The sequence below is a fragment of the Mesoplodon bidens genome, assembly GCF_964165515.1.
Source record: "Mesoplodon bidens genome assembly, chromosome: 1".
NCBI classification, from domain to species: domain Eukaryota; kingdom Metazoa; phylum Chordata; class Mammalia; order Artiodactyla; family Ziphiidae; genus Mesoplodon; species Mesoplodon bidens.
This window is the reverse complement of record NC_138176.1, coordinates 173,333,726-173,353,790: the sequence shown is the minus strand read 5'-3', so window position 1 is coordinate 173,353,790 and position 20,065 is coordinate 173,333,726. Positions and strand designations below refer to the sequence as shown.

Sequence of the window (20,065 nt, the reverse complement as noted above, 5' to 3'; positions counted from 1 at the left end):
ACAAAACACAGCAATAAACATCTGAATGTCCTCTCTATGATCACCCTGAAAAATAAGATTGTATTTGTGCCCATGGGTAAGAATGATGGTTTGGAATTTCATTATTATAATTCTTGCTTCTGAAAACTGAATGGAAAGGCATTCTTGATGTAGACATTGAATATCCATGTTGCATAACCCTACTCTAGGCCCTTGGGGATACAGTAAAGACCAGAGTGCTCTTGCTCTAGCATTGCTTGTAGTGGAGAAGCATTTTTCCCTTTGAAAATACTTCAGGCTTTTGATACTTTCAACCAAAGCAAGCTTTTTCACTAGGCAGTCTCATACACGAAATAATTTCAGAGTCACCCAAAAGGGGTCCCTGCTCAAAACAAGCCCCAGCTCCATGATCTAAAATTTCATGTTCAGAGAGTTTTTCTTTCCACCTTGGATAAAGCATATACCCTTTGGAGACAGAATACTATATCTTATCAGGCAGGTATTGTGTAGTATGAATGAATTTATCAGATCATTTTCCGAATGCAGGTTGCTGAAAGATGAGAGTGCAAATGTTTGGGAAGGGAACAGAGAGGAGGAAGCATAAGACTCAGAGAAAGGACAGAGAGGTACCAAAACCAAACTTTGCCTCTCCATCATTTAGGATTCTTTGGGCAGCAAATAAACAAGACCTAACCAAAAATGGCTTAAGCAACATGAAAACTGTTATCTTGTTACATAGCAAGATGCCATAAGAAATGGTAGTATTGAGATTGGTTAATTTAGCATCTCAGAGATCATCAGGGGCCAAGCTTTTTTTTTTTTCCCCCATTCTGTCATCTTCAGAGTATCCTCTTAGACTGGTTCTACTCATATACCCAAGACGGCTGCCACAGTTCTAGGTATTACATGCAGATGACAACGTCCAAAGGCAAAAATAGGGGAAAACGCTCTCTTTTACCCCTTTTAAAAGGCAAGAAAAACTTTCCCAGAAACTCCCCAGGAGATTTTCCCTAATATCTTCTTGACCAGAAATGTGTGTCACATGCCTTACCAAGAATAGAGTGGTATTTCACACAGACCTACTTTTGCTTTAAATCTTAATTTGTTTTTGTGATTTTTAAGCTTATTGTTTCTTGGTCCTATTTTTGACATCTGGACTGATGACATAAAAACAGATAATCTTCAAATCCATAATATACATTATATTATCATTAAATCCTCTTGTTGATTGTCTGCATGGAGTTATTCATTTTACTTCCTTTGGCTCATTTAGTCTGCTAATCAGTCAATTCAATCAAATAATTGGACTAAATGTTTTCAAACAATTAATATAATCGGCTTCCTCTATTGACTTTTATAGAATCACCATCTAATATCAGAAAATTCCATAATTCCATTTCCGTAAATAAGTCAGTAACCATTCTGCTTTATTGGGTTTAGAGGAGATCTGTACTTTGGTCATTGCTGAGGTATTTGCAGAAGACTCTGGGTGCTTCACCTGTACTGCAAGCAATAAATACGGCACAGTGTCAAGCATTGCACAGCTAGATGTAAGAGGTAAGGGCTCTTTCAATGCCGGAACAGTTTAGACTATGACTTTGATTATGAGTATGGACAATGTATATTACCCTCTCTTACTGCTTTTCATATGAAGCTAGCTTGGCTCTCCTAAAATTTTTTGAATTATTGAGGAAAGTGTTCTTGAACAGAATCCAGTTTTCAATTTCTCATTGCATTTATCACCACCACGCCAGTTATCCTGCTGTTATTTATTATACTCCCTAAGAAAACATCTTCTTGATCTTACCTAAACTTCTAAAATTCTTTCCAAAATGGTACTTAGATTTTTTTAGTTTTTTTTTAGTTTTTTTCCTATATCCTTACCATTCTTTAATGTCCCAGATTGTGTTTTCTGTTTTTGACAAGCATTTCCATTAGCACATTCGCCTGGATTGGATACATGCCCTGTCTCAGGGTTATAATCCCATCTCAGTCTTATTGAGTAAGGCTAATATCTCAGGTCCTGTTATCATCCTTTCAGGAAATGAAGACCCCAGAAACAATGGGTCTCTTCACTCAGCCAACTCTACCACCAACCTGGCTGTTATTGAGCAACAGCCATCCCCACCCAACCCAGAGCCTCCTTCCGTGGAACAACTCCCTAAACCCAAACTGGAAGGCGTTCTGGTGAATCACAATGAGCCCCGGTCCAGCTCAAGGATCGGGCTCCGTGTCCACTTCAACCTGCCTGAAGATGACAAAGGAAGTGAAGCATCCTCTGAGGGTGGCATGGTGACCACCAACCAGACCAGGCCTGATTCCTTCCAGGAGAGATTCAATGGACAGTCAGCAAAAATCCCTGAGCCTTCCTCGCCCGTCAAAGAGCCCCCTCCAGTTCTGGCCAAACCCAAACTGTAAGTAAAAATTAGAATGAATAACCAAGAGTGCCTGTGACTTTCTCTGACTCTGCCCTTCTTAAAAATGATGGAGCTAAAAAGGGAAATTATGAAATGAGAAAACACACATTAAATGCTTTGCAAATCATAATCCTTACATCAGTGTAAGTGTACTATCACTTTCATCCTTACTATTCATATTCTACCTCCAAGAAATGTTACTCCTAAACTAGCTCAAAAAGATGTCTGTCTAACATTAGAGGGCTCCAGGTGAAGCACTTCTACACTCTCCTTATAAAGCCCTTTCTCATGTCTAATAATCTTTACAGTGTGAAATTTCATCTTTCTATTCCCCATTTCTGCTTTAAGTTTTTGTAGTCATTATAGAAAAGATACCTAGTATTTTTTAGTTAGCTCCTTGATATGGCTAGATATGCTGTAGTAACAACAGGCTTCATATAAATGTAATGGGTTGAAATTACAAAGGAAGTGAAGCATCCTCTAAGGGTGGCATGGTGACCACCAACCAGAGTCACCTCAGGAGCCTGATGCAGTTGTCACCCAAACCCTCTAGAGAGCTTCCATCAGTCATGTTGCAAAATTTAATGTGCATCCATAGCGAAGCAAGCACAGAATATGATACTACTATTATGTTTTGTTTGATCCACACATCAAAGTGATAAAAAATACATTTATAACTACATAAACCTTTAAATATCAACAATAAAATCTACAGTAATAGCACTCCTATCATGGGTTTCTCAATGTGCTGATATTCATTGGAAGCAGTTCATGTTGCTTAGTTTTATATTTTTCTCACTACCACACAAGGTGAAATTCTGGGCATAAAATTAAATGTTACAAAACATGCGGGTCACATCCAGAAATACCTCTGTCCCCTCAAAGTTCTGCCAGTCCCAGGAAATAGGAATCTACTTAAAGTAAGAAGAAGGGAAGAGGTTATTGTAGGGATATAAGCAGCAATGGGCAACAAAACACAGCCAGGTCCTGCACAGAGAAGGAGAAGCAGGGATTTAAGAGCTAGGATCACACACATGGTCAGTCCAGCCTCTGTCCCCTGCTCACACTCCGTCTTGAGCACCTCCTTGTTTCCTCTTTGCATATCCACTCTACTCTTCTCTCTTGGAAGACTCATCAATTCATATCTGGCCCTTGATGGCATGTCTTGTCACGACTTGTGTCAAGTTCCACTGCTAACTAAATCGTACTCAGCAGCTCAATTCCAAATACCAATTAGCCCAGCCTCGTCAGGTGCAGAGCATTTACATTTGGAGGGAAGAAGAGTCAAATGGATCAAATCAGAACTGTGTGTGAAGGCAGTTCGCAGAGAAGGGAGTTGTGAGAACAGGTAACCCAAAACAATCAATTGCCTCCTTTGTAGGGCCTCCTCTTACCCAGGGACTGTTTAGGTATGTCAGTTAGGGTTAGGTTTAGCTTCATGTTGCAGAAAGCCCAAACTAATGGTGAGTTAAACACATGAGGGTTTATTTTTCTCTCAAATAAAGGAATTAGATGGGCAGTCAGAGGCTGTTATGATGGCTCCATAGTCATTAAGAACCCAGTCTTCTGCTCTGCCATCTTTAGCACTGGCTTCTTCTCCAAGTGCCCTCATGGTCCAAGATGGCTGATGGTGGTCTAGTCATCATGTCTGTATTTCAAGCAGCAGAAAAGGCAAATTGGTAGAAGTCCAATTACTCTCCTTTAAAGGAGCCTTCTTAGGACTTACCCAAAATCACCTGCTTATATCTCATTGGCCAGAACTTAGTCACATGGTATATTAAGTACAAAGGAAGCTGGGAAGTGTGGTCTTTAGCTCCACATGTTGCCTCCATGCGTAAAATCAAGTTCCTTTACAAAGGGGAGAATTAAGTAGTCAGCCAGCAGTATCTACCACATGAAACTTTCAATGAATATAAAAATTCTTTCTACTAAATTATGTAGTGACACCCTCTAAAAATCCAGTCCTCAACAGGACTCAATATTTTTCATCTTCCTTAAATTTTCACCTAATTGTGTGAATATAGGTTTGTATTAGTAGAGGTATGAATACACATGTGCATGCTCACCTCTCTCTCTCTCTCTCTCTCTCTCTCTCTCTCTCTCTCTCACACACACACACACACACACACACACCCTTTGTGAATCCACATGCCTACAAAGTTTTCTTACTGGTTTTAATCTTTTAGGTTTTATGTTAAAATATATTGACTCAATAATCTTGAGGATACAATTTTCTGCTTGTTCCTTCAATTTGCCATTCATACAAAAAATAGAATTCTTATAGATCTTAAAACTGCAACAGAGAAGGAAGCTGTCATTTTTCAACACTGTATCATCAAAGCCTAGATAATTCAGACTTTGACATTTTCAGCTTGAATATTAAGCTATTTAGAGAAGTGACTCTTCATCCTGGCTACACTCTAGAATGAAATGTGGAGCTTTTGAAAAATATTTATGCCTTCCATCCCAGTTGAATGAGAATCTCTCCACAGATTATTTTAATGTACAGCCAGGTTGGAAAGTATAGGTGTAAAGTTGGAAAACCTGAGTTACAACCCTTTATCACCCCACCCAGCCCCATACACACACCCCTCCACAGCCAGGAAAAAAATAGAAGAATTAACATTTAAAGTGAGTAAAACGTCAGACTAAAATCAGAATGTACTGGATAAGCCTATGCTTTTGGGCAAGTGTTTCTTTAGAGCAGTGGTTCTCAGTCCTGGACGCAGACAAGAATCACCTAGAGCCTTGCTATTCAAAGCACTGGCATCACCTGGGAACTTGATAGAAACAGATTCTCGTGCTCCACTCAAGACCTACTGAATCAGAAACTCTTGGAGGTGCGGCCTGGAAATCTATGTTTTAACAAGCCCTCCAGAGGGTTCTGAGGTTCACTAAAGTTTAAGAACTGACCCACATTTAAAAAGATTATAGTAACTATGCCTGGATCCTTTCCAAGGCCAACTGACTCTCTGGCCAGTGGTGCCTAAATCAGTAAGGTTTGTCTTTTATGATCTCTGGGTGATCTAATGCACAACCAGTGTAGTTACCACTGCCAAAACCACAGCTAAAAGCTGACTGCAGAGACATATTTACCCAGAATTAGTTATCCTAATCAGCAATGTGCTAGCAAATGTTTTAACTACCGGCAGAGGCAGGGAAGCCCTGATTTGTAGCATTTGCCAGTTTTCCTCCCACCATGGCTGATTTCAAGCTACTAAAGAAAAGTCATTAAACTGGGAACTGGGATGAGGTGTATACAACCTGCCCTCCAGAGCCATCGAGAGCTGGCTCCAGCACACACTGCCCCAAGTTGTTGTTGCCAAAATTGCTTTCAAAAGTATTTGATACAGTAGCCCAAGTTGTTCTGTTGTGTTTGTCATTAAGCCTTGACATTTTATCTCAACCATTTAAAATCCCTAAGAAATGGACTTGAGGACACAGGGAGGGGGAAGGGTAAGCCGGGATGAAGTGAGAGAGTGGCATGGACATATAAACACTACCAAATGTAAAACAGATTGCTAGTGGGAAGCAGCTGCATAGCACAGGGAGATCAGCTCGGTGCTTTGTGACCACCTAGAGGGGTGGGATAGGGAGGGTGGGAGGGAAGGAGACGTAAGAGGGAAGAGATATGGGGATATATGTATATGTATAGCTGATTCACTTTGTTATAAAGCAGAAACTAACACACCATTGTAAAGCAATTATACTCCAATAAAGATGTTAATTAAAAAAATCCCTAAGAAATTCTTTTGTATTCCAGAAACCACATCAAGAAACATCGTTATAATTCTGAAACTCTAATTTTCTTACAAATCTTGAAATTGATATTTGTAGTTCAGAAACTGAAAAATATAATAGCCACCATTTATTGATCACTTATCTGATTTAGGTGATTTATCTATCAATTCTCACAACAACATGAAGAGATATTACTTACTCCTATCTTACTTATGAAGAAATCAGGGTCAGAAAAATCTAGAAACCACCCCAAACCACACATATAATCAGTGGCAGAGCCAGGATTAGGACCTAAGTCTATCTGTCTGCAGAGGGCATATTCTTGAGCATCATGCTTAAGCTAAGTTGTGGCAAAAGAGAAGATATTTTCAGGGAACCCAGGAGAGTTGATAATCTACAGAAAGAAAACTGGGTATAAACCTGATTTCAGAAATCCTCATAGCAACAAGAAATGAGCAGCTGAGCTTATAGTAATTTATGATAGGCTGTTATTTTGAATTAGAGAGGTTGCTCAGGGTTTTGTATGCTTTGTAATTAACCTTTCCTTCCTTTCTTCTTTCATTGCACTTTGTACCTTCATTATTAAATAGTAAGTTCCATATGTTACCTGTAAATAACCACTGGATATTTGTATTACATGTATGTATAGTAAGATTTTTGAGCCCTGAATTGCTCATACTATCCCAGGCATATTTGTATCTCCTACAGTACCTAGCAAAGTAAACATACAGAAGATTCAATAAAAGTTTGTTGAATACTGGAATTGACACCTTGCCCTTATGTCATGAATAAGCAAATTGAAACAGCTGTTTTAAATCCCTTCTGAAACAAGACAGTTTAATAAAATTTGGGGGAAAAAAACCCTGTCAAACAAAAGGAGACATTTTTCTCAAATGAATTCTTCCAGAATCTTAGATAATCAAAACTATTTGATGCTGTATCTCATATATCATTATGTTTAAAGTTTGTGACCCTCTACAATCCAATATACTACATTAAATGATAAGGGCTAACATGCTGTTTAAAGTCTTACTTAAAATTAAAAGCTGGTTCTTAGTTTTCATTCAATAGGAGCTAAAGGAAAATAAGAATCAGTCAATACCAAATGACTTCCTGGCCCCTTTTTTCATCCTTATCTTTCTAAGATTACTTAGTTTTCATATACTACTTTTTCTACTTCCATAACCACAATAAAATATTTCTGCAATACCATCAAATTAAAAGTTACTCAGACTACAATACAAACATGTCCTAAAAACCACATGGCATTTTCTTTATGCTACAGTAATCACAGAATGGGACCTGCCAAATATGAGGTCCATTAAAAATTTAAAGGTTTTATATTTTCATGCCATTGGGAAAGTTAACACCAGCAGAAACAACATTATTGTATATAGTTTTCTAAGGATAATCTAACAAAGATATTTCTGCTTCTCTTGATTGCTGAATCTTTTATCCATGATGGAATGAAAAGATTTTATTAATTTTAATTATGTTACTTTATTCTCTCAGCTTAAATACTTACTTCTAAAAGGGAGGAAGAAAGTTACTGTGCCAGGTGGCTATACTTCTAAATTCTTAGTTTTCATAGTTGAACAGAGGACAAGAATTTTCTTAGTTGAAAAAAGAGTCGCATAGTATGTAGCATTTGACAGCAGTCATGAAAGTGGAGATAGGTCTCTACTTTGTGAAGTTACTTTTCCGTATATTGTGTATCAGAAATGTTAATGAAGGCAAGAGAAAAGGTCTTAAACTCCAAGAATTTTTTTAAAAATCACGACTATATTCAATATCCTGTGATAAACCATAATGGAAAAGAATATTTTTTAACAAAGAATGTCTCTATATGTATAACTGAGTCACTCTGCTGTACAGCAGAGATGGCACAACACTGTAAACCAACCACACTTCAACTGAAAACAAAATTTTTTTTAAATCAAAGTTTGGAGAACTTTCTGCCTCAACTTTATTGCTGTTGGTGTTGACTTTCCCAATGGTATGAAAATATAAAACCTTTCATTTTTAATAGATCTCGTGTTCAGCAGATCACCTTCTATGTTCCAAAACATATTTTCAAAGAACATAAAACCACGGTGGGCTTGAAGCACTGTGGTCTCACTTGTGGCTGTTCCTATGGTTGTTTATTCAAGAGTAGATTCTCCTAAACAGCAAAGTTTGACAGCCCTGACAACTTTATGCATATATGACTTTTAGACACTTTCGTTTTCCATTTTCTTTTTTAAAAAAATTAATTAACTGTTTTGTTAAGAGGAAGTAAATAGACTGTGGGACTTAAGGCAACTCATATAATGCTTCTGTGAGTCAGGTTCCTATAAATGGAGAAAGCGCTCCCAGCTTGATCATTTTTTTTCTTTAGGCACAAGAAAAGTCTAAGTAACGTTCATAATTACGGTGACCATATAATCCATCATTCAAACCACGACATTTTTGAGAGTGAAAGAGCACTATTAATAATCATGCCAGGAAAACAGGCATAAAGCAGGACTGTCTAGAATGAATCGAGACATATGGTCACCTTCTCTATAAAGCTTTGTTGTCAGAAGAGGATGAGAAACACCAAGACACATCCAGCTGCTTTGTTAAAGTTTGCTCTAAAATGAGGCAGAGTGTACAGTATTTGTCTTTCTAACACATACATATGGAATTTAAGAAAAAAAAATGTCATGAAGAACATAGGGGTAAGACAGGAATAAAGACAGAGACCTACTAGAGAATGGACTTGAGGATATGGGGAGGGGGAAGGGTAAGCTGTGACAAAGTGAAAGAGCGGCATGGACATATATACACTACCAAATGTAAGGTAGATAGCTAGTGGGAAGCAGCCGCATAGCACAGGGAGATCAGCTCGGTGCTTTGTGACCGCCTGGAGGGGTGGGATAGGGAGGGTGGGAGGGAGACGCAAAAGGGAGGGGATATGGAAACATATGTATATGTATAACTGATTAAATTTGTTATAAAGCAAAAAATTAAATAAATAAATAAATAAATAAATAAATAAATAAATAAATAAATAATGAGGCAGAGTGAAGAATATAGCACATTCTCAGGGAACTCAGCCCCCTTTAGTAACTCACATCAGTATGTAGCTCAGTGCCTTCTATCCCGAAACAGAGATACTATCTGCTCATCTCAGAACTTTGAGTACTTCCAACAAGAGGACCATTTTTCTATTTCTTCTTTCTAATTTATAACATTCTAAAATGGGGCTGCTGTGTTGCCCAACTCCAGGGTCACAACACAAAGAACACAATGTGAATGACGCCTCTTGGAGTTGTGCATCATGGTGGCCTTTCCCTTCTTCCTGGCAATCAAACAGACTTAGAAAGGAGAGACAGGGACTTCCTTGGCGGTCCAGTGGTTAAGACTCGCCCTTCCAATGCAGGGGGCATGGGTTTGATCCCCGGCCAGGGAACTAGATCCCATGTGCCCGAATTTGATCGGCTGGTTTCTGGCAACAATGGTTGTGTGTTCTTAATCAGCATCAAGCGGTCAACAGCTTGTCTATACAGGCTGAGGCGATGGTGACGGATTTCTCTTCTCTCTCCCCACTCTTGTGCAGAGATTCCAGCCAGCTACAACAGCTTCACAACCAAGTCTTACTGGAACAACAGCAGTTGCAAAACCCATCTCCTTCATCTCCTAAGGAGTTTCCTTTCAACATGAGTGTTTTGACCTCCACTGCTGCCCCAGCGGTGACAACATCCGGCAAGCCGGTGAAGGCCCCTTCATCGCAGACATTCAGCTTGGCCCGGCCAAAGCACTTCTTCCCCTCCACAAGCACGACCGCAGCAACCGTGTCCCCTTCCAGCTCTCCAGTGTTCACCCTGATCAGCACTCCTCAAGCCATGCAGAGGACAGTGAGCAAAGAAAGCCTCTTAGTTTCTCAGCCCTCGGCGCAAACCAAATCTCTGGGAGCGGTTTCTGTCCAAAACGAGCTACCTCCTCCAGGTCCGACAGAGACAGCACAACTACCACTCACATTTTCCATCTCCAGCGGAAACCAGTTTCAGCCCCACTGCGTGTCCCCAACTCCTGTCTCTCCCACCAGCCGGATTCAGAACCCAGTGGCTTTCCTCAGCTCCGTCCTGCCTTCTCTCCCTGCCATCCCACCCACCAATGCCATGGGGCTGCCTAGAAGCGCACCATCCGTGTAAGTATCATTGAGGTTTCTTGATGTAAAAGATGTCATTTAAGAATGGACCCACATAAGAGTAGCTTGGTCTGGGACAGGACTCTCATTTAGTGAATTCCTACATAATCCAATCTCTTAGACACAAAATGGATATTGAACACCTTAGGACAAAAGAACATGATTACCTTAAATAATGTTTTTATAATTTAAATACTGAAAACACCTCGACACAGATTTTCTGGGCAGTGCTCAAGGTTTGCTCGCAAGATGCACTCTGTAAGTGCCTGATGGCTCCTGGCTCTGGTTGCCATGCCAACCACTCTGATTTCTAGGCCTTGTACCCTGGCCAGTACTTTTCATGAGTGATTTAGGTGTGAATTTATTTTACAGGCCATCCCAGGGACTAATGAAGAAACACATAAAGTCTTCCCAACCAGTGAATGATGATTACATTCGTGAAACTAAGAATGCAGTGATTCTAGACTTGGGGAAAAAAATGAATTTTAGTGATGTCAGATCAAACCAGCAGGTAAGATTGTTGGGTTCAGATGGTTTATTGGAATTTCTTTGTAAGGAATGTAAGTTTGCTTAATTCAGTCCTTGGATGCTCAGGTCACCTGACCTCGGTGAAGCTGACACTGCAGTTTTGGAAGGCAGAGCACAGACTGTCCATGGTTCATGTAGGAAACTCGTCCACATGGATCCACAGTTCTTGATTTAGCCCGGTAGTTAATTCAGTTTACTTGTCTACATGCGTTTACCTAGAATGGTATATGTTAAGGAGAGAGACTAGATAGTCTGTTTTCCATTCCAACAATCCTCAGCTCAGTATTGGCAAACACCGTCACATCTTTGAGACATTGCAATATCTGAGCCTTGAGATGACCTAGACTTTAAGGAACTCCAGGGTTCCAAGCCATCCTTTATCTGGCTGCTTCAATGTAATGTGCTTGGGGGTTTGCTCACCAGTTCCTCTCAATCTTTACATTAGGTTGAAGCACGTGAAATAGCCATTAGCCAATATCCTGTGTTTCAACCTGTACAACTCCCTGCTTTCTAGTAAGTGTTTACACAGAAGGAGAAAAAGGAAAGTCATCTGTAAGCATCACATAAAAGAAAGACTAAGTATTTTATTGGAGCCATTTATTTTTGCTTTTTGTAAGGTGGTTACTTTTTAAATGCAGATTTACATTTTTAATAATCTAACTCTTGGTTTATTTCCCCAGGTGGGAACTGATAAAATCTATTTTAAGTATAACATAAAATTTCAGTGAAAACTATATACCAAATATTGTGGAATTTGTGACATAAGTGACCCCTGGAAACAAGGCTCCAGACTCCCCTGACCATACGCTGTTTTCCTTCATGTTTCTATCTCTTACTTCCAGTGGAGCCATTGATATACAGTATTTTACTATTGTGTTATATGTTGGACAATTTTTACTGAGTGAATTCTCTTGAAAGTAATGCTTAAGATGCTTAAAATAATAATGCTTAAAAATGCTTTTTTAAATTGACTTTAAATTATTGACTTGAAGCAGGATATTTAAGCTTGCCATAATCGAGTACACTTTTCATGTATTATTTCATCAAATTACATATATTTCTGGGAGGCAAACACCAAGGCAACTATTCTTCTCTTCCATCTTCTAGATGGAGAAACTGAAGCACAGTTGTCAAACTGTCAGTGGTAGAATGAGAACCAGAGCCCTGGTCTCCAGGACACTTTCACATTTTCCCTGAAACTCTGCAGCCTTTTTGCAGTTTTATGACAAATACCTCCAAGCCCCATAAACGTTGCTCTGTCTAGCACAGATTTGTTTTCCTATAATACTGTCATCACAGTTGTGGTTGTTAATCCTTCTAAGTGTCATTGAAATCAGAGCTGTGTTCAGCCTATGTCTTTAACAACTCAGACAGGGAGCAATTAGAACCCTGTAAAAATGATACCAGGTCAGCACACAGGCTGTTTGATTTTACTTTTATGGGTACTCTGTAGGTAGATCCATGTTAATCCATTGCCCCAACTCAGGGGAAAGTAGGGTTTTTCTCTTAATTACCTGAAATGTGAGTACATATAAACATGAACTTCCATGAGTGGAGTACCATAAACCCAGCAGAGCTCTTTATTAAACCTCCATCATGAATTATCTTCAGGGCTAACAGCAGGAACTTGGAGTCTCAAAAAGCATCTCAATCCTCTCCATATTTCAGTGAAAACTATATACCAAATATCTGTGACACATCTGTGTTCTTCTGACAATTATTATTCTGAGCGTTATTATGGTATATTAATTACAGAATTGATCTTACACAGCATTCTAGGCCAGGGATCATGAAAGCCAAGCTGCACAAATGCAATTCAGGAAACTAAGGAGCTGTCTGAGATGGAATGCTTGCATTAGGTTGGTAGATATTGATTCTGAGAAAGTTTTGAGGAATAAATGATGACCATATTATAATATTGTTTTGTCCACTGCTGCCTTGGGAAATGACAGTGAAAAAGTCATGAAGAACTGTCTAAATGTATTGTGGCCCATTGAGGAAGTTAGGAAGAAGAAAATTTGCTGAGAAAAAGTGGGGAACAATCATAAAGAAACATGTGTATTGACAGCCACCTCCACCTGCATTTTGGGGACACAGGGGTCAAAATCATCTGTTTTCTTACTCCCATATTAGCCTGCACATAGGACGGGGAAGCAAATGATTCCTCTGAAGAGTATGCATTTGTTTTGTTTTATCTTGCTTTGACCACTTTTAGGTCCAGAAAGCTGGACTCTCTTGCCCTATGTTATTCCTAAACTGATGAAGAATAGTAAACGTTCTAAAGCATTTACATGTTATGTTGAGCATGAATGTAAACCAAAGGTCCTTGAACAATTAATATTATTGACTATAAAAAATGTCCTCCCCAGAACTCAAACTTCTAAATTAATGTTTTAGAAATAGGGTTTCTTTGATATATCTGCCACCTTGTATTTCTCTGCTGTAATACTTCAGTGTTTATCCTTAAACTCATTTTATATAACATTTTCAATTAGCAACTAGCATTTGCTGGTTGATTCTTAGGACTTTGTGTGATACAAAGGTGTCATCCTTTCAGATGTTCATATTTATTAAACTGTCTTGCTTTCTAAACTGATAAAGATTTGTAGATTTTACGCTGCATCATTTCTTATTTTGAAGGGTATCGTTCACCACCAGTGGATCTTCACTGGACATCAATTGGTTTAGGTTAGCAAGGTGAGTCTGAGATGTCACAGGAACCCAGGATCACACAAAATGTAATGGAACCTTCATAACCAACGATTTTAATGCATACATGACTTAGTATGACGTTCTGCTCCCAGTATATAGTTGGTGACCGTTAATGTCTAAAGCGCACACACACACATTTAATGTCTTATTTCAACTTTCCTCCTTGACCTCATTTCTCTGGAAACTTTCCCATCTCTTTATTCTGCTCCTTCCTCCCATTTTTTAAATGAAGGCAACATTAAAACTGCCTGTGGTTCCCAGATACTACCCTATATGACAGAGGGGGGAAAAATAAGTACCTAACTCTTGCTCTGCCTTTTTTTCCTCTAATCTCCTTCTTCTCTAAACTGCTTAGTCATTTCTTCTATTTAAATCTTACCTCTTTCATCTCTGACCATGAATTCTTTATGAAAATTCTCTCTTGAGGGCAAACAGTCTTGCCATCTGTTCCTTTTCTAATAAGAATTCAACGTAGTCATTGGCCTTATGTTGCTCACCGTGGGCACTGTAGGACCCTGGGTGCTGGAATAGTGAAGTGTCCCCATGTCACCTGCTGTGGACCCACCCAGGATGCACCAGTCACAAGCTCCCTGGGAGCTGGATTGGCAGGGGGTGGGAGGGGGTCTTGTTCATTGCTGCACCCCTGCTGTATCTGGCCCAGAGTAGGTGCTCAGGTAATATCTGCTGAATTAACTCACAACTTTGGGATTTACATTAATTTCAGATAGGATAACCAAACTTTTAACCAAGGGGAAAATTTTGGATTTGTTGCATCTGTATGGAAAATATCTCACTTAACTATAGAGATTATGATTATACCTAATTATAGACACTATCTACTATGATAACAATCTATTTTAATCAACTGACTAAAAAGATGAAAGCCTTTTTAAAAAAACACACTGAAATTAAGCAAAACTCTGGTGTTAATTGAACATTTAAGTATAAAATAAATCTGTGAACCATTTAGTAATTATTTATTCTTAAAGACAAAATCTGGATTTAAAGTATTTTTATGCAACCTCCTTGAAGGTAGAGTGTTTTATAGAATGCTGTGTCCCCAGTGACTATTATAGTATTCTAAGAATTTGGCAGCAGGGACAGGGGGTAAGCCATGAAGCCTGGTTATTTCTATTGAAGGAAGCATGTAGTATTGGATAAATCATAAAAGAAGACATCCTCTGTGTAGGTTAACCTCCAAGTTAATCTAGGAATCTCTTACCTGCTGTCCATACTGTGCCTCACCCAGGAACAAAAGGAGAATACTTTCTCTGACACATAAAACTTCTTTTAGTGAACACTGTACCCAGAGTTGGTTGGGAACCCTTTGGGCAGGCTCTTCCAGCTGGTTTGATCCTATCTGATTATTTGCCCCTGAAGCCCAGACTCAGACCCAGAGTAGAGGAAGCCAGCAGCACGCTCAGGGCAGTGAGTGCCGGATCATGGCCCACGTTTTGGAAATTTGGAACCTTGGCAATGCCGTATCTGATTGGGTTGTGCCATTATACTGTGGTTCTTAGAAGGAGGAAGGCACTCTCCACCACTCTGACAATTTGAAGAAAACTTCTGTAGATGTGTCCCAGAAACCAAATGCCTCAAATTGTCAAACTATCAGCCTTAAGAGGATTATCTTTAAGGAAAAAAAAAAGAATTATATTTTCAAGTGGCATACTCTTCTGATGTAATTTTTTTAGCTTTTCATTTTCTTTCACAGAGCAACTGAAATTCTATGCAATTCATTTTCACTTAAGGTCTTTAACATAAGCCTGGAAAGGATGGGCCATATGTCTTTGACTTGCTTGCCATACAGACCAGATTTACACAGAAAAATATTCTCTCCTTTGAGCACAGACATCACCTACAAGCAGCTGACGCAGAAACTCCTACTTTTACTCACAAAGGGGACAAGGCAAGGGAAAATGGAGAACACAGCCCAAATCCAGTTCTGGAAATTCAAAGTGTACAGCCGCTGACAGTGGGTTAGTAGTACAACCTTTGTGCAGAACAGTGCAGAAAGCACATTCAAATTTAACTTAAACACACTGCTTGTTTGCAAATGTCCTTACAAAATCTGAATCCCATCAGTCACAACTTGGAATGACAACCTTGATTTATGTATAAGAGGATTAGTTATCCTTGGGATAACCAACTCTTAGTTGCAAAGCACTACCAAAAAAAAAAAAAAATGAATTCCTGCTCTGGGGATGGTATGCATCTTTGTAAACATCTCAGTTGTAAAGATTCACTGCTTTAGAAACAGGTCACATACCCCTGCCACACAGTTACATGGGTTTCCTTGTTCCTGAGGCTCAACTTCCCAAATATTTTATGAAATCTTTCATGGAAGCTCCTTGACCTACAGTATTCTTATTTTGTTGTGCATCTGTAACTTATACTTTATACCATATAACTGGTACCTTCAACAACTGTATCTTAAAAGCAATTTTATTTTTTTCTCCCTTTATCCCTTTAAATTTATCTAGTGGGGCTAATCCTTCTCCTGGCAATCTCAAATGTGAGGTAATCTCAAAACCATTTTGACCAATTTTAGTTCACATAAGGGTCTACATTTACTTTGTTGCAAAATACAATCTTGATCCAGTAATACAAAATGACCAGTCCTTGTGGTAACCAACACCCCAATCCTTATTCAAAAATAAGATCCCACACACAAACGCCCCCATCCACACCTCACACCGCACACCCCAGGGACCTCTACAAATGGGAAATCTAAAGCCAGGAAGGAAGTATGGCCAGCTTCTTGCTTTTTCACTCCCTCCTCCCCTGCTTCACTAACTGCTGTTCCCAACTCCTTCCTTCCCCAGCCACAGAGGGACAAAAGTTGACTCCACACTGGCTCTGTCTCATATGTGGCCCATATGTGTATGACAGGAACCATCACAGGTCCTCTGACCTGACACAATGCAGGAGTGTGGGCCACTGAAAGCAACCTTCAGCTTGCCCACCAACAAAAACCCACCTTGCTCCTCACTCTAGATTTCTTAGGCAGGAGTCAGATACCAATCCACCAGAGGAACACAGTAAACACTACAAATGGGTCTATTTAATCTCTCTCAATAAACTGGAGGTGAAAGGCAGGTACTCTGGGGGTAGAGGTGGAGGTGGAGGTGGGACACTCACAGACATTAATAGCTCTTTCCAAAGTCTCCTCACTGGATTTTCTCCCTTCTGACTCTTTTGCATCTCGGATGAAGGTGAAGAATATCAATCATCTAACCTGTCCTTAGGCACCTGCTTTGAAATTTCTGGAGGATAGTTTGTCTCCCAACTCACTTGTTTTTTGATATCTAACTCATCTTGGTGCCTCAGTAGAATACAACTGTATCCTCAGTACATAGTTACAAATGGTATATTTTAGATAACTCATTGAGTGTTCTGTTTTCATCACCTCCCAACTTGTAGTACTGGTAGAAGAGTAAATATGTAACCAATATGTGTACATTTATAGAAAAACAAAACGTGCGTATTTTCATCATATTGCTTCCATAGTTCCTTTGGTTAAATCAATTCAAACATTTATAAATTCCATAAAATCAGGTCCCAACTTGGTAAAATCAAGTTCCTAAAAATAGCTGTTTGGAATACATGGAGACAATGTGGTATTTGTATTCTCAGGCAAGTGCTCAAAAGCCTTATGTATCACCCATTTGTTCCTAAAGTATAGATATAATCATAACTTACCACAATGTACAGTAATACTTGTTTGGAAAAATTAGATCATACTTTCAATATAGAATTTCAGGAATTCATTTCCACCCCACCCCCATAATAACTCTGACAATGTAATTAGCCAGGAACTTACCAGCCCTCACCCATCATGCAGTAGGAGAAGCTGCAGAGAAGTTTCTTTAGCTTGGAGCAAGGACTCCACTAAAATAGTGGCTAGAGGCGGTATGGAATGGATTGGGAATTTGGGGACTTAAATGAAACAAGATGAGAAGCCATAAGAAGCTAAGACCTCTTGCCACCCTCACAAAAAGCCTGGGTTATCCTGAACTCCAGGATCTGTGTGTGAGGTTTGCAAACTATATGAATTATGCTTTTGACTATTATTTTTTAAATAATAAAGCTATTTAGCACCTACCTCACATAGTAAGAGGTTTTACTCCTCTTACTTTACTTTACTCCTTTTACTCATTGGTTTTACTCCTAAGCATCCAAAAAATAAACAAATTTGTTAAAAGGAAAAATAATACCCATTTAGGAGCATGAATGCAATTCAACAAAGAAGAAAAGTATATTCCTTATGGGATTTTAAATTGTCAAGACTAGGAAACATTTCAAATTTGTGGGATTAGTTAATGTATTTATGGAAAATATACTCGCTGTATAGTATTAGGTTGAATAATTTGAAATTGCTGATATTTTACCTCTTTTAACCCTCAAAAATGGCAATTTCATATAGTTCAAACTAATAGGTAGATAGTTGGAAGCTTTAAGTATTAACTTAAAAAAAACACAAAATGTAGAAAATAGTCTTAATACTTTTAAACTAAATTGGGTTTCAAATTAGAATTGAACAATCTTTTACTTTAATTAGTTTGCTTATCTGATTTAAAATTAATATGCTTAACTGGAGATTAATCATTTTTCTACCCTGAAAGAGCTGTAGATGTATTTTGTTTACCCAGTCTGAGATGAGGCTGAGAGGGAAGATTTAAAATTGGTTCTAAGAAATTTAAACCAAGAAACATTTGGTGTCCGTGTTTCCTAAGTTCCAATTCTGCACAAATTCAGGTAATGATATGTATAAGACAATAGCTAGAGGACATGAATGATGTGATTTAATAGCTTGAGAACATATCTCATGAGTCCTGAACTCAATTACTCTGCCTATCACTAGGGGCAGATGCAAATCAGCCATGTGCTCCCAAATTCCACTTCAGGGGCATCCTAGTACCATCTCCATGGGGCCTACCTAAATCATAAAATTATGGTTAACTAGAGTCACAAGTTTAACCAAAGGGCTCACCCTCACCCCAAGCACATGACTCCGGATTCCTCAAAGATACAGTAGTGTTGGAACAAGTGATGGCCCCCATGTCATTCATGTATGCTTTCATTCTTCAGATACTCGTGGAGCACCTGCCATGTAGCAGGCACTCACTATTCCATATATGGTCGATATAGTGGGATACAAGACAGACAAGAGCTCTGTTTTTCTGGTGCTAACATTCTAAGGCTTAGATATATTCAATCATTCAATCAATATACAAACAAGAAAAACACTAGATAGCAGTCCATGCTCTGTAGAGAATTAGAATTGGGAGTTACTTTAGATGAAGTGGGCTGGGAAAGTTGCTTTAGGGAGGTGACATTTAAACTTGATAGAATAGGGCAGGATAGGGAATCAGAGGAATCCAGGATAAGTTCTAGATTTAGGTTAACTTGGTACACTCAAAGTGTGGTCTTAGACCTGTGCCAGTCTCCACCTTGAGATAAGTATAGAAATTGAAAGTAACCATTAAGAAATTTCTAGAGCATTTGACAGAGAAATTTTATGTCTATGGAATATAATAATTCTGCATGCTTTTTCTATTTCATTTTTCTAGTAATTCATTTTTATTTTATTTTACAAGAGTACAGGTTGAAAAAATCTATTTTTAAAATCTGGTTTTCACCATAGGTAATGTGAGAAACACCAGCTTAACCACTTAACCAAATGGATGAAGAGTGGTGCCAGTTCCAAAGATGGGGAAGAGCAGGGTAGGAGTATCTTCCCTGGGGGACAGAAATCAAGTGCGTGTTGTTTGGACCATGCTAAGCTGGTCCATGGGTGCACCCATGAGGCACCCAAGCCATGACAGAGAGTATACTGGTGGGTATATGACTCTCATGATATAGAGTAGATCATTGGGTATATGAGTTCTGGGGAGAGACCAGGCTGAGACACATGGATTTGGAGTCATCAGCATACAGAAGGTATCTGAAGCTGTGAGATTGAATGAGATCACCTAGAGCAGAGGAGGAAGAGCTAGTAAAGGAGACTGATAAGGACCAGCTAGGGGAAGAGAAGGAAAACCAGTAGAGTGTCATGGAAACCAACAGAAAAAAAAATGTTTCAAAAAGGATAAAGTAGCCAACTGTGTCTAATGCTATTCAGAGGTCAGGTAAGGTAAGAACAGATAAGTGACAACTTATCTGTGGATCTGGCGAATGTGAAGACCCTGACAGCAGCAATCTCATTGGAACTGTAGGAACACAAGCCTAACTGGAGTATGTTAGTGAGAGAACAGGCGACAAGGAAATGAGGCTATAACAATAGAAAATTATTTCAAATAGCTTCGTTGTGAGGGCAGCAGAGACACAGTGTAGGCAGACATGGGGTCAAGGGAGATCTATTCAAGACAAGTTTTCCTCAAGTATGCAGATGGGAATGTCTAGTAAGAGACAGGAAGCTGGTGATGCAGGCATGTATCAGAATGCAGTTCAGAATAATTTTGCCAAAATACCACAAAGGCAGCTCTACATATTGAAATGGACACTATTAGTAGCT

The 20,065-nt window shown here is 39.0% G+C and overlaps 1 protein-coding gene across 2 annotated transcripts in view; it reads left to right on the top strand.

Annotated features, from left to right (window-relative positions):
- Nucleotides 1-20,065, top strand: part of MYPN (myopalladin) — a gene marked incomplete at both ends in the record, with an annotated part of 66,256 nt that overhangs the window by 31,972 nt on the left and 14,219 nt on the right. For both annotated transcript variants that reach the window (XM_081248666.1, XM_081248667.1), the window contains 4 exons: nt 1,420-1,536; nt 2,021-2,393; nt 9,718-10,308; nt 10,681-10,819. In XM_081248666.1, the coding sequence (XP_081104792.1) occupies nt 1,420-1,536; nt 2,021-2,393; nt 9,718-10,308; nt 10,681-10,819 (1,220 nt within the window). The remainder of the gene's footprint in view (nt 1-1,419; nt 1,537-2,020; nt 2,394-9,717; nt 10,309-10,680; nt 10,820-20,065) is intronic.